The following is a 15,561-nucleotide window of genomic DNA, read 5'->3' as shown; positions in this document are numbered from 1 at the left end:
AGCTTGGATCAGCGAGTGGCAGCTTACAGTATTTGCTGTTCCCAATCTCAATATTTGTGGTTACATTGAAAGAGATATGCTGTTTTTTTATTCTGCTATCATGTGAATAGTTTGAATGCTTGTTTTTATTAATAAATATTGATTTTACAATAGAGAGCACTAGAGCCTCTGGTTTTAGGCCTCATTCTCGCTGGCTGTTTTTACAGCTGCTGCTGGGCATTTTTTCCTACAGCCAGTAAATTACCCAGCATGTTATCCTATGTGTCCTTGCACACATGGCTTTTGTTAGCATTTTTTTTTTGGCAGGGGCTGTAAAATGCTCTAAAGTTAAAAAACGCAGCTATCTGGCATTTGTGCGTTTTTGAGCCTCAAGCTTTTGTAGGAGTATAGTTTTGCTAAAAAAAAAAAAAACTCATGTTTTTAGCGCAGTATTCTACAGCTAATGCTACTGGCGTTTTTATAACGTCCAGTGTGCATGACGTCTTATTGTTATGAGGTCCATCTGTGGATGGGCTTGGATTAAAATCCCCTGGACAGGACCCCAGCTCTTCCAGTTTTGGGTGGAGACATCTTCCTCATGAGATATTGCCTGTTTTGACATCTTTATTTCTCAGGAATCAGTTTCAAGGTGAGAAAACTCACTATTAGAGCACAGCAGGGTGTTGGAGCAGATTCTCACATTTGGAGTAAGTTTGAAGAATGTGTTTTAATGGTGGATGCACATAGGCATTTGAAGAATTTTTTGGGACTGATTGATTCACATAGTAGAAGCTTTTGTCAGACTATTGCTTTGATATATATTTTGTTTGAGTATATTAATTGTTGATTGTCCTTACTGACTATTGATTTACGAGCGCCGCACACTATTCTTTTTCTAATATTCAATCAAAGGAACCTGCTGGAACATTTTCCAGAGGCAGCAAATGTCAAGAGCTGGTGCTGGCTGTCAAAATATAGTAGCTGCAAAGAAAATGCACTCATCCATGTTGGCTGAACAAAAAAAAAAAAAAAAACTATACCTGTATGGCCAGCTTTACACAATTGTCAGCTCAGAGTCAGCATCTACTTCTGGGAATAGATTGTGATGCTTGATGATGCCTGAATATAGATGGTGCCTCCTACTGGAGAGAAGCAGATGAAGGCATTTTCAGGGGGAGTACTGTGAACAAGGGCTGCATTCACACTGATGATTTTTTTTTCTTCCCTTTTTGCATTAAAAAAAGTGGAAGAAAAATGCATGACCCTTAAATCCTATGGAACTCTTCACACAGTTGTTGAGCTGTTGCTTTTTTCAAAGTCCTGCTTGCTGCATTTTTGGTGCATGTTTGGTGTGGTAATAACAAAAGCACCAAAAGCTCACCTCCCCGTTGAAATGAATATAAAACGCTGCAAAAGAGCACCTACGCTTGCGCTTTTGGTACATTTTTGAGTCATGCCGCTTTATCACAGGTGCAAAAACGCAGCAAAATGCAGAAAAAATGTATGTGTGTTTTTGCCGCATTTTTGCAAGGAGCAGTGTGAAAGTAAAGTTAGTACATATCTGCAAATGTTTTTATGTTCTTGTTTTAGTCAGGGGCGGACTGACCATTTGGAAATTCAGGCACTGCCCGAGGGCCCGGGTTCAGTAAGGGGCCCCATGAGATGCCCCTGGTACCTTTTTCATAGGCTTTTTTGAGTTTGGGCAAGGACACAGGGGCCCCATGATCCCCTATTGCCCGGGGGCCCCATGAGTTGTCAGTCCGCCCCTGCTTTTAGTACATATAATTTAAAAAGATACTGTGAGGTCTGTAAAGATTTCATGCCTTTAGGTCCCTGTAAGAGTAGAGCTCCACCTCTCCAGCAGGCCATGTCCTCTACCTCCCTTCTGTATTGGCAATGTGTCTTTGCCATTCGACACTTCCAGTAGAGTCAGATACCTGTGTCCCTCCCATGGTTCTGTCCTCCAAACCCTACATCGCCTTAGGACTCTGTGAAGTAGGGGGTCACAGGAAGGAGCCATGGCGTACAGCAGGGGACACAGGTATCCAGCAGTTCTGCAAGTTCTGAGTGCCGAAAACACTACTGGAGGCTGCATTGTTAGAACTGACGGGAATTACAGGACACGGACTAATGGAGAGTTGGGTATAGGAGCTCTTTTTAAATATTAACATAGACCTGAACAGGGTAGTCCACAAAGTATTTAAAGCTGAGGGGCCCCAGGATAGAATATGCGTCAGGATCCTGTCGTTTTATCCCCGCTATATGGCACTGGAGTGATGCTCTGCGGCAGCAGATTTCACTGTGTGATGTAGGTGTTTGTAGTCTGTGTTTTGTTGCACCCTGCGGTCTCCCATTTCCTTCTCCCTTCTCATCATTTGTGGTTAGTGGTTGTCAGATATGTAGCGTATTTTTAGCCCTGGCTCTGATTGCCTCACCACAAAGCAGCCGTGACACTATTTCTAGATCACCAGCACTCTGGTAATCACATAAAGAAGCCCGATATTAAATGAAGGTCTTTGCTACCCAATAGGCAGCTGTCCGGGGCCCCAGACCTTAGGGGAGCCCATGTAAATGTAAAAAAACAAAAAGCTCTCTACTTACGTGCTCTCCATAAGTCTATTTCTGCTTTGAATGTCCTTAGTCTTTTTAACAGATGCTAATCAGAAATAGCATCCTTTGTAATGCTCTTTAAAAGTTTCTTGAAAGGCACATTCTACATTTTGTAAAAATATGGATTAACACGTCCATGTGGCAAAAAGCAGCGTTTTTGTAATTGTGTTGCATTGGAGCCTGCACAGCATTGCACTCATGTTCAGTGATTTGCAGTGCAATGCACAGGCTCCTGCAGACTTTTCCTTTTGCAGACTATTCCTTCAGCCCCAGGTCTATAGGTCTGTACAGACCTTTAATTCTGGGACTGAAGGAAGAAGACAATCACTTGTGCTCCATTGAGAACTACAAGTCCCTCTTGCAATGGCGTGACAACAATCTGTCCCTGTTTTTCAACTGTACTCCTGTGTTGTCACCCCATTGTGCAAGCCTTTCTAACCACATGTGCCCTAATGTAGTAACATAGTTTTTAAGGTTGAATAAAAACACCTGTCCATCCAATTCAACCTGTGTGGGTGTGTTCCCGTGTGTGTTTTATGTCAATATCATTTCCCATATCCCTGTAGATTGCATTCACGAAGATGCCCATCTAAGAGTTTTGTTTTTTTTTTAAACTTTTCAACACTTCCCGCTGGCACCACTAATTGTGGAAGGGAGTTCCACATCCTTACCGCTCTGACAGTAAAGAACACAGATTAAGTTTAAACCTGTTTTCCTTCAACTTCATGAAGTGACCATGTGTCTTCTTATTCTCTCTGGGGAAAACTATTCCGTTCAGGAAGTGTAAGTCCAATGTTTGTAGTCGTTCCTCATAACTGAGGTCCTCCAGTCACCTTATCAGCTTTGTTGCCCTTCTCTGGACTCTCTCCAGTTCCAGGTATCCACTGACAAAAGCTTTTGGTTTTTTTTGTTATTTTTCTTTTTTTTTTTGCTCTGCAGCCTTTTGATGATAGTTTACTTGATCTTCCCCATTTAAGAGTTTATTCCACCCAGATGTCACCTTCCTGGATGATAAAAGCCTCTTTAATGGCTGTTGGGCTTTTCCTATGTACAACTGTAGTTTTGCCTATTTCATGGGAAAGTGATTTCTCTTTCCTGCTTTCCTCAACAGCCCACTGGAACCCTTGGAATTACCCAGTACTTCTAGGTATGGGGGAGCATGGGACCTTCTTCTGGTCACCAGGCATGTTGAGGACAAGGGGGGCGCTAAGCTACGTTCATATATATCCGGGTACATGAGTGCGTGTAAATCACACACAACGCACACAAAACGCAGTTCTGAGCAGAAAATACGCCCTGTTCACATCACTTAGCAGGAACGAGCATTCCCGCTATGCAATTTTGACGGCGCGATTTTCACTCAATACTGCAAGTGAATGGGCAGCCCTATGTGTGTTTAAGGATAATGGCACTCAATTGCGCGGCGTACATTATGTTGCTTTTGCTATGTGATTTGTAATCATGGGCAGAATCTTGGCAAATCTGCCCACAATTCCATAAATAGATGTGTGAATGGGTCCTTTAGGGTTCATGTACACTGCAACTGATAAACTCACGTTTAGGAGCTTTTCTGCGTTTTTTTTTAGCAGCCCATGAACTCTCCCTAATGTTTTCTTATGTATTCGTATGTGTCCATGTACACTATGTTGTTTACAATCGTTTTTTTGAACCCACCAAACTTGCATTCAGGAGTAGATTTTATCAGCATTTCAAACACCAAACGCGTGTAAACGTGGCTAACCGCTTTTATAAGCGTTTGCATTTAGAAGCGTTTTCATCATCAGAAATGCATGCAATGTGTTTTCCATGTATTCAAAAGGACCCAGTACACCAGTGCAGTCAGTTCCAGGTTTTGCGTGAAGGAAAAAATGGTAGAACGTGCCGCATTATGCTCATGATGGGATCCATAGTGAATACAACCAGAAAAGACAGGTCATCTCAACACATACTGCTCCCTCTGCTTCTGCTCTCTCTATTCCTCTCAAAATGTCTGAAAAAGTTAGTTTTTTTTACGGTTTTTCAGTGCATTTTGGGCATTTTTGAAGATCTCCTGAGGCTATCTTAAAAAAAACACTTCTAAACTCAAACGCGCATAAACGTGGTATGCAAACGCGGCTAAACAGACATTTTTTTAACCTACGTTTTCCACCAGTCAGTTTCCATCGTTCAGAAGAGTTTTCCAAACGTCCCGTGTATATGAGCCCTAAAAGATTGCATGAAGCTTGTTGCCTGGAGCTTCAAGCGAATGGGTTTCCCTATGCGACACACAGAATTACTTGAAAATCTCGCTGTCAAAATGTGAACGACGTCTAACTCTTAATGGCACCCCAATGCAGTGAAAATTGTGATGCGGCCACGTATTACAAAAGGTGCAGAGACTTTTTCCCTGCAGGAAACGCAGGCACAGCAGCCTATTCAAATGAATGGGCTGCTGTGCCCCAACAAATGCAGCACAGAGAGCCACATAGATCTGAACCGAGCTATACTTATAGCTCTGTGGGCTTTGAAACAAATGGCAGTCAAGCTTATTTATTTATTTGATTTATTTCAGGTACTTTTATAGCGCCGTCAGTTTACGCAGTGCTTTACATATATATTGTACATTCACATCAGTCCCTAACCCTCAAGGGGCGTACAATCTAAGGTCCCTAACTCACATTCATACACATACTAGGGACAATTTAGACAGGAGCCAATTCACCTACCAGCATGTCTTTGGAGTGTGGGAGGAAACCAGAGTACCCAGAGGAAACCCATGCAGGCACAGGGAGAACATGTAAACTCCAGGCAGGAGGTGCAATGGCTGGGATTCGAACCAACGACCCTAGTATTGCCAGGTGGAAGTGCTAACCATTTAGCCACTGTGCTGCCCTAAACAGAGTAATGTTGAGCACAAAGATGGCAAAGTACAGTAGGGGGATGCACTAACTACCAGTAGGGGGCTGTAGAGTCACTGACTGAAACATGCATACATATATAGACATCTGACCTTTCCTGATCATTGGCTTTCAGACGTGGAGTTAGCACTGAAGAGTGCTTAGAGCAGCATTTTCTCCAGGAATGGTAGTATTTTAGCTCCCCCCGTATTGTAGAAGCTTTGTGTTTTGCCTGCAGTTGTGTGTGTGTGTGTGTATAAAGCTTGGCCATATACAAATAGATTTTTGCTTGACCTTTCCTATGAATATTTGTATATTCAATGACTAGATGAATGTTGCTGGGAAGTACTTCAGAATGTCATTTGATTTTAAACTTCTTTTTTAGAATGACTGTAACTTCCCTAATGAAGACCACACACATCCTGCTCCTTCAAATTTTCTCATCACTGCAGTTAAAAACAAATGTTGATTTGACCTCAATATCAAAAGACTGGTCTTAAATATAAAAATGTTGAGCGAAATTCTACTAGCGTATGGCCAGCTTAAATCGGTTGTAAACCTCAGACATGAAAAATGAACATATGTATCCCTCTATAGTGTGTACTTGTCTTCATTAAGAGCACTAAGTGTCATTTCTGTCTGCTGCTTTGTTCCTCTGCTCTCAGCATAAATCTCTTCTCACAAGTTTTCCTGACACCAAGAGAAAAATTGTGACAGAGGAGGGTCCCCCAGCAGATTGACAGCCTCAGCTCTGTTCCTGTATGCTGTGTGGAAGGGTGTGTGTCTGCCATCCAATCAACTTTCAGAGCTCTCCTCACAGAGCTCTGCAGAGTGTAACTTCAGCTCTCCACCCCCTTTTTTCTGACCTCCCAGATAATCTTTAAAATTCTGCACTTAAACGGATGTAGAGAAGAGAAGATTGCAGATACAGGTACACCTTAGGTATGAGGAATAGTTTTATCTCTGTTTATCACCTGAGGTCAGTGACTTCACTGGGTATATGTAAGGGTTTACAGCCACTTTAAAGTGTTACTAAACCCACAACAGTGAAATCAGTCTGTATATGCAGTAACACATGCTTGTTATACCCAATGTGGAACCTAAGGGGTTGATCCTCCACATTATGTAAAAAGACTGTTTGATCCTGTCTTCTCTGATCCTCCCCTTCTTCCATAGTCCCCAAACCATCTGTTGATAGAACAGAGCCTTGGGGGCAAGCTGTACATGCTCAGTTTGGTGTGCATTATTATTATTTTTATTATACAGGATTTATATAGTGCCAACAGTTTGCGCAGTGCTTTATTACTAGAGTTTTTTTTTCTTGGTAGAGTGCATGTGATCAGCACAGGGCCATTCAGCGCTGTCTGGACAGAGGGTCAGGGTCATGCAGCCTCATAGGACAATCAGGGGAGAATGAAAATCTCCTCCTACAAGTTTTAACCAGTGCTCAGGCTGGACAATGATAGAAGTCACAAGGCTGCTGTAACTGCTGATGAGAAATGGTATTTAGCAGTTTATATTTACTAAAACAATTGCATTTCCATGTTCTGTGTACTGTGAGAGACCAGATATAGTGAATGCAGGGTCCTGGGTTTAGTAACACTTTAAGTGTGTATGCATTGTATATGTTAAATGGGTGTATTGTAATAATGAATGTTAAAGCATGTGATTGGACATAACAGGTGAAAAGGATTACCATGCGGCCCCCAATCTCCTTTTTGGAAGCTCAGACAGAGGAGATTCTGTGTTTGATGTTCGATAAGTAGGACATCCTAAATATGGCCGTCCATCTCCCTCTAGTGCTTACATAGTTGTCTGCTGTTTCCATGGCAACATGAATGCATTTTCCGCTGCACGTCTCTGCTATGAGAAAACTGCACGGGGTGAAGTGGCGGAGTGACTCCAGTGACATTTAAAGTGGAAGGGGAAAAATGTTTGTGTTGCCCTTAACAGCCAACCATATTCCAGCTGTTGTTCCTCCACGCGGCTAAGAAAACAAGGTTTTCCATTTTCTTTGTTTTTACATAACAACCCACATCTGTCCCTCCATCAAATCTATTTCATTTTCCAACTTCGTCATGATGGAATTTGATTGTTATTAAAGAAGAACTCCAAGCCTGTGACAAAAATCCTATACCTCCCAATGGCAGAGCCGTTCAGGCCTCTTTGTATTACCTGCTGGTGATTTTTCTGACTTTGGGACAACATGAGACAGCAAAAAGAATTATTTTGTCAGATATCAGTGTTGCGTCATAAGAGGGAGAGAGTAGTAGCATCCCATACCCGAAAATACCACGTATTCTATATTCTCCTTGTATATTCCCCCAGACCCGGGCAGCCAAGCCTTTTTGGTTCACTTACTGGTATTCCATTTTTGTGCACCAACCGTGGGTCAAAAAAAAGAAAGATTGCAATGCATTCCTAATTTTTGGGATTAATGATGAAAGGGAGATATTCTTCTGGTTCTGGTTTATAAAGACTCTACTGTGTTTTTCCTTGGTTCTATGCTTCTGATCTTGTTGGCCTATCTAACCATAATCCGTCCGATTGGACTATAGGAGACACCAGACTCTTCTACAGCCTCTTCAAGGTGGCCATAGATAAAGGTCATAGGGCTTGGCTAGAATGCGTAATTGGGGTTTACAAACCACTCTTCCAAAATACCAATAAACCTCCTAGATTGTAAGCTCGAAAGAGCAGGGCCCTCAAACCCCTCGTGTATTGTATTGTCTCATGTTCTGTCCCCCTCGCTAATGTACAGCGCTGAGCAAACCCTTTGGCGCTATATAAACACTGTATAATAATAATAATATAACGTAGAAAAACAGAACCTGCTTTCACTTCTCGCCTGCAACATATCATTTTCTCCTCAAATACAGATAGGAGAAGCTTATTATAAGCTGCCGTCGGTGTTGAGTATTCCTATGGCTCGTTTCATTCACCTTGTCGCTGCAAACTGTTTTTCAGGGCATGTGAATTAATCTCTGCAGCTCCATTCATTATTGTGTCTGGCTAAGCTGCATCAAGTCAGCGCACTGTCATGTCTTTGTCTGGCATGGCCATCTCCATAGCTGGCACCAGGAGACCAAGAAACCTAGTTTCAGAGACACATACAGAGTACTGCCATTGCTGACCTTGCTGAAAATACTAAATGCTTGGGGCTAGTACTGGTCCAAAGGTTTCACTGTGCTCCAGCTCGTTGACCAAGAATAAGTGTGAGGGGTTACAGCCCCGGATCTACCTACTTGTTGGAGAGCTGGTGTCTAAATATCATGGTCGCTTTAGGCAAAGCGTCGTACCCAGGGCCGACTGACCATTTGGAAACTCGGGCACTGCCCGAGGGACCGGGGTCCGTCGGGGGCCCCATGAGATGCCCCTGGTACCTTTTTCGTAGGCTTTTTTGAGTTTGGGCAAGGACACAGGGGCCCCATGATCTCCTATTGCCCGGGGGCCCCATGAGTTGTCAGTCCGCCCCTGGTCGTACCTCTCCCTGCCTACTTCCAGGTTTCGGGCACACATATGCGTGCCCACCCGGTGGGCACCCGCTGTGATTGTACACAGTGGGATGCTGTCAGCAAGTCTTGGTCAATGATTCACAGTCAGGACTTGCTGATTGGCTGTATCTAATCACAGCCCAGAGCTCTGTGTTGACAGTCATCACAGAGCTCGTACAGAGGGAACAATCTCTGTTTCTCATTTCCACAAAGCAGGGATGAGAAACTTAGAGATATAGTAGTAAGAGCAGCACATGTCACACACATTACACATAGTTAGGTACACATTTAGTGCCTTGATTGCCCTAGATGTTAAAGCGGAGTTCCACCTGCGAAAAAAAAAAACTGTAGCTGCTGACTTTTAAAATACTGCCACTTACCTGTCCCTCGGTCCAGCGGTGTCCTCACAACCACTGGTTTCACCAGCCGTCTTCTCTCCCTGGCGCAGGCATAGTCAGTGTGGGCACCTGGCTGTGACAGCCGCGTGCCCACTGTGCATGCGCGAGAGTCGCTGCGCTTTGTGAGTGTCCCCGTAGTCTTCTGGGACCTGTCACGTGTCCCAGAAGACTACGGGGAGGGAGGGTAGGAGGACAACGTCCACTTCCGATCACCTATGCGATCGCAGTGGAAGTGGGAGCAGGTACCTGTCAAATTCGGGTACCTGCTCTCCGCCCCCCAAAGGTGCCAATCCTTAATGGGGAGCGGGGGACAAAGGCTTAAAGCAGAATTTCCCCTTTTGGGTGGAGCTCCGCTTTAACCCCTTCCCAGCCAGTGTCATTAGTACAGTGACAGTGTATAGTATTACTGATTGCTGTATTAATGTCACTGGTGATGTCAGTGTCAGTCAGTTCCCCCCCCCCCCCCAGCATCAATTAGTGTCAGATTGCCTGCTGCACAGTCCCATTATAAATCGCTGACCACCGCCATTAACAGTATAAAAATAAATAAATAAACATTCTAGTTTATATACCATAGTTTGTAGGCACTATAACTTTCACATAAACCAATCAATATACACTCATTGGGATTTTTTTTTTTTTATCAAAGACACATAGCATAATAAATTTTGGCCAAAATTTCATGTATATTTTTTATTCAATAGCTGAAAGTATAAAATATTGTTTTTTTTTCAAAATTTTCAGTCTTTTTTCGTTTATATCGCAAAAAATTAAAAACTCAGTGGTGGTCAACTAAAACCAAAAGAGAGCTCTATTTGTGTGGAAAAAAATGATTTAAATTTTGTTTGGGTACAGCATTGCATGACTGCCCAATTACCAGTTCAAGTAGCGCAGTGCTAAATAGCAATAGCAAAAAATGGCCTGGTCATGAAGGGGGTTAAAATCTTCTGGAGCTCAAGTGGTTAAGTGACAAATGCAACAGGCAATCTGTAACTGTAGAACTCGCCTTGAAAGTACTCCCCTACTTATTCTAACCCATTGTAATCCTAGCAGCAATACAAAACCCTGCAGAGGTTCAAACCCTTACTCATTCTGTAAAAAATTGAAAATTGATTTTGATTGCGTTCCTCTGTAAAAATTACAGAGATAAAAGCAGCCTAAGGCCTCATGCACACACAGCTTAAAAAACACAGCTATTGAAGGCTTTGAGCGTTTTCGGTTTTTTGGGGTTTTTTTTCAGCCTGTAAAAAGCACCTCTATGTAAGCCTGTGTGTCCATGCACCCATAGGTGTTTACAGGTGTGTTAGAAGAGGAGCATTTGCAGGCTGAATAAAATCCAATATTTATGTTTGGCAGAGGAGCTGAACAGCAGAAATAAAAATGTGCAACACGTCTAAACGCACACAAATGCTAGACACGTTTAGTCGCATCGAGCGTTTGAATTTTAATGCATTTCAGTGGCCAGAATATATTAATATTCAGGGCAATAAAATGCCTTAAAGAGATACTAAAGGCTTATCCTTTTTATTCTAAAAATAACAAACGTATATACTTACCCACTGTGTGCAGTGGTTTTGCACAGAGCAGCTCAGATCCTCGTCTTCTTGGGTCCCCCGCAGGCTCTCCTGGCCCCTCCATCCTGTCTGGTGCCCCCACAGCAAGCAGCATGTCCATTCACACACGAAGCCGCGGCTCAGCCCAGTCCCCTCTCTCTTCTTATTGGCTCACTTGTTGTGATTGACAGCAGTGGGAGCCAATGGCTCCCGCTTCTGTCTCAGCCAGTGAGGAGTTCTGAGATAGCAAAGACACCATTGTACATCGCTGGGGCAAGAGGGGGCTTAGGTATGTATTAGGGGGGGATGCTGCACAGAGAAGGTTTTTTTACCTTCATGCATAGAATGAATTAAGGTCAAAAACCTTCAACTTTTACAACCACTTTAACTCTCAAAAGATAGATGTACCTAAACGCGTGTGCAATGAATGGCTTCTATTTATGTGTTTTAGACTGCTTTTTTCTGCCAGGAGTTGTATCATTCAGAGGGCCCTGTGTGCATGAACCCTTATGGAGTGTATAGTTTTTTTTGCCAGGTCATATTGATTGCATTGACGGAACAGTAAACCAGTCACTGCACTACACCAGTTGGAAGCAGAGCCTGCATGTGTGAGCTAGCACATGTTCCTCCACCGGTTTTGGCATAGGCCTCTGACGTTCATTGTGCAGCAGCACTCAGACTGTAAGAAGGAAAGGCAGCACCACAGGCTAGTCAGGTTGTGCTTTGTGCACAAGTTGATAAGGAGAATGCAAAGAGGATGGAAGAACAACATTTGATGAGTTATCAGTCTGATTCTGCTCCTTTGCAGCTGCATTGCAAGAAATTGACACAACAGTATTCCCTAATTGTAAGAGAAATAGTGGTGTCGCCCTCTAAGCATTGCTTTCCTGCAGAGGTGTATGAATCACAAAAATAGCTGGAAACAATGACAAATCGTTTTGCAGATAAGACTGTGTGATCATCTGTGTATTTAGTGTCTTGCCTGGAGTTCAGCTCTAAAAGTGGAACTTTACAGCCTGCTGGGTGTGGTCGGGGGCTCCTGTCATACTGTGCATCTATACACAGCATCAAATAATACAGTCCCGGGATCCCGATCGTGACCACGCATGTGTGGTGATGTCACGATCTTCCATCCCACCCTACGTATGTTTCAGCATAAATGACAACATCAGGGGCACAGCTGATCATGTGCCCCCAATGATGTCATTTATGTCAAAGTGTACAGAGGCTGGGATGGAAGTTCGTGATATCACCACACATGCGCGACCACTATGGGGATCCTGGGACTGTATTATTCAATGCTGGCTTTTCTCTGTAAGAATGTGAGTGATTTTAACAACTTTTAAATGAGTTTGTGCATGAATTTACACTATGTGAACGTCCTTGTTCCTTTCCTTTTATCCCACAGTGGCTAAATGGTTAGCAGTTCAACCTGGCAGTACTAGGGTCGCTGGTTCAAATCCCAACCACGGCACCACCTGCCTGGAGTTTGCATGTTCTCCCTGTGCCTTCGTGGGTTTCCTCCAGGTATTTTGTTTTCCTCCCACACTCCAAAGACATGCTGGTAGGTTAATTGGTTCCTGTCTAAATTGGCCCTAGTATGTGTATGTATGAATGTAAGTTAGGGACTTTATATTGTATGCCCTTGAAGGTTATGGACTGATGTGAATGTACAATATATATGTAAAGCCCTGTGTAAATTGCCAGTGCTATATAAGTACCTGTAATAAATAAATAATTCCCTCTGAGCATATGTGACGCTGAAGAATGCTGAATGCCCATCAAAGGGAGGCTTGGGAACATAGGATCTTCATTTAGGCATGTTTTGACTTCTCTGTTGCTGAGAATCACACTCATTGTGGTAAATACATATATGTGCTGTGGTGGAAGAATCACTTGGGTGACTTTTTGTTTGAAGATCACTGTTATTTGGAAGATTGCTGCCCAAGTGGTGGACACATTGCTCTGCATGGACTTTTATTATATGTTGGACTGTTTATTTTTTGCATATTGATTTATCACTAGTAGCATAGCAAATGTTTTGAATTGTATATTTATTTGGTGTGCCCTTTACCTTTTCCTATCTTTTTTCACATAGTTGTTTTAGTTCCTTTTTCACGGTGTGTACAGCATACATGTACATCATGGCAGAATTGCCTGCTAGTCTGCGCTTCTCCAGCACTGATGTGTTTTAGTCTCACAATTGCTGCCACCATATTCTCTGCTATTTATTCTGGGTTCTGCATCCTTCCTCATCACCCACAGAGAAGCCACTGCTGATATGTTGTCCAGACACTCTGTTCCATTCTGCCAGAAATGGGCCAGAGGTGTACACCGCACTGAACATATTCCACAGTAGTGCACACAGAGAAAAACATTGCAATGTGCAAAGACAGTGTTATGGTAGAAGAAAAATGCAAAATCTCTTCTGCCAAAAAACTTTACCTCCCAGCAAATTTTTTCTTGCACAAAAGTTTTATTGATAGCATTACCCATTCCGCAGCATTGACATTCAAAGTTAACAAATCCATTGCCTACCTATCTGACAAGCCAACACAAATACAGACCATAAGAAACTTATTTCTGGTTGCGATGCTATGAAAAGCCACAAATTGTGATAGCAGGTTCAGTGTACATTAGGTAGCAATACTGAACAGTTTAACATATCAATAAATTAATTGTATTGTGATATGGAGACTTCCAAAAATACAAATAGTACAGATTGGAATGGTAGAAATTGGAGTCTGGATCTTAAAGGGAGAACAGGTAAAGTAATAAGAGTGGGGAGAAGAAAAATATAAGATGTGGGATTAGGAAGGCAAAAGTACAGCAAATAGGGAAGGGAGAGGGGAAGGGGATCCAAGGGGGTTAGATGCTCCGTATAGTCAAATTGCAAGTAACAAATTCTCAAATCTCGAGGGTTGGGAGTATTATGTCCAAGGTTGCCATACACCTAAAAACTGCAGTGTCAGTCAAGATAGCGGCAAGTTTTTTTTTTTGTTGTTGCTCATGATATAGTTCAACTTATTTTTAAATGCTTAAAATCTTAGAGTAGGGTTATTCAAGGCTGTAGATATTGTACGTTTTTGTAGCTGCCCCATCATTGGTGTCAGTGGGAGGAACTATGCCAAACTGTTGACAGTGGGAGGAATAATAAAAGATAAAAGCAAGCAAAGGGCTGCATTCACTGAGAGTCTATGCTAATAGCTATTAGCATATGCTTTGAGTGAATGTGGCCCTTTGCTTTCTATTATCTGGCCCTCAGGGCATTATTCCTCCCACTGTCAGCAACAGTGTGGCATAGTTGCTCCCACTGACACCAATGATGGGGCACTATTCCTCCCACTGACACCAATGATGGGGCACTATTCCTCCCACTGACACCAATGATGGGGCACTATTCCTCCCACTGACACCAATGATGGACACTATTACTTCCCCTAACACCTATGATGGGGCATTTATTACTCCCACTGTTGCCAGGACATTTTCTTCTCCCACTGGCCACAGTCTGCCCTCAAAAGTTTGAAGGACAGTAAACTGGCCCTTTCTTTAGAAAGTTTGGAGACCTAGTGCCCAATGTGCAGCCTGAGGGAAACATGAAGCCCTTTTAGTGCTCCTGCACTCCTCAGAACCTACAGTTTGTAGTGGGAATGAGAGCAGTGATATGTAAAGGGGTTTGGCAGTGATTTCCACTCACCTCATAGAACATGTCCTCACTCTCACTGATTTCTCTAGGATGTTTCCAATCTTCTACCACCTTGTAGCATATGCACAGTTTCTGACCCTGACCATTTTCCATAGTTTGCCTGTAGCAGATGACAGTCCTGCATAGTATTTTATATACTAATACATTGCAAGATGACCAGCTCTGGTCTAGAGGCACCTCAACAATGTGTCCATTGATATCGGGAGGTGTCATGATCTGGTGCTTACCATAGTGTGACTGCCATCTCCTCTCTGCTGTATGTAGATCAACCTATAGAGTTGTTATAACAACAGTAATAGTAGTCTAATTTTCTCTTCTCTCTCTTTCCAGCCAAACCATTCGCCCATAAAGTGAAGCAACTACGGCTGCACAAAGAAGACTTTGAAATCTTGAAAGTCATTGGAAGAGGAGCTTTTGGAGAGGTGAGTTGTGCAAAGTCTGACACTCTGCAAACTGGCTCATTGATAGAGAGGGGTCCCACCATTTGCATCCGATCTGGTTGTATGACACCTCCACTACAATTTTGGAAAACACTTCACCCTTTTATTAGAATAGTGCCAGCCACACCTTCAAGGGTTTCAATCTTCATTTCTCTGCTGTGCATTCCTCCTCTTCTGTGTCTTTAAGAGACAGTCACTTTGCCCATTCATGGTTTTCCTGAATAACAGGAGTCAATCCCTGTGTATGCTATGTGTCTGTGTTCTGTGTGGCAACTCACACAGGACTGATGACATCCTTCCCTCCCTCACATCACAATGTTCTGGCCTAGTGATTTGCCCAGGACCTAGAACAGCATCTTGGGAGGAAGGGGGTCCCCTGCTCCCCCATAGTCAAAGGAGAAGTGGGGAGTGCAGTACATGTGAATATCAGTAAGTGGGGGGTTGCTCTTTTCAAGAGACTTGACTTCAAAATAGGAAAACTTTGCTGAATTGTTTTAAATAC

The 15,561-nt window shown here is 43.0% G+C and overlaps 1 protein-coding gene across 5 annotated transcripts in view; it reads left to right on the top strand.

The window, feature by feature from the left end:
* CDC42BPA (CDC42 binding protein kinase alpha) overlaps nt 1-15,561 on the top strand; it is a 364,329-nt gene that overhangs the window by 122,764 nt on the left and 226,004 nt on the right. For all 5 annotated transcript variants that reach the window (XM_089685105.1, XM_089685106.1, XM_089685108.1 and 2 more), the window contains exon 2: nt 14,950-15,041. In XM_089685105.1, the coding sequence (XP_089541231.1) occupies nt 14,950-15,041 (92 nt within the window). The remainder of the gene's footprint in view (nt 1-14,949; nt 15,042-15,561) is intronic.

This window comes from Staurois parvus, unplaced genomic scaffold (genome assembly GCF_062004578.1).
Source record: "Staurois parvus isolate SC_StPar_1 unplaced genomic scaffold, SC_StPar_1.0 ptg000362l, whole genome shotgun sequence".
NCBI classification, from domain to species: domain Eukaryota; kingdom Metazoa; phylum Chordata; class Amphibia; order Anura; family Ranidae; genus Staurois; species Staurois parvus.
The sequence above is the reverse complement of the archived record's forward strand: the minus strand, read 5'-3'. Positions and strand labels throughout refer to the sequence as shown.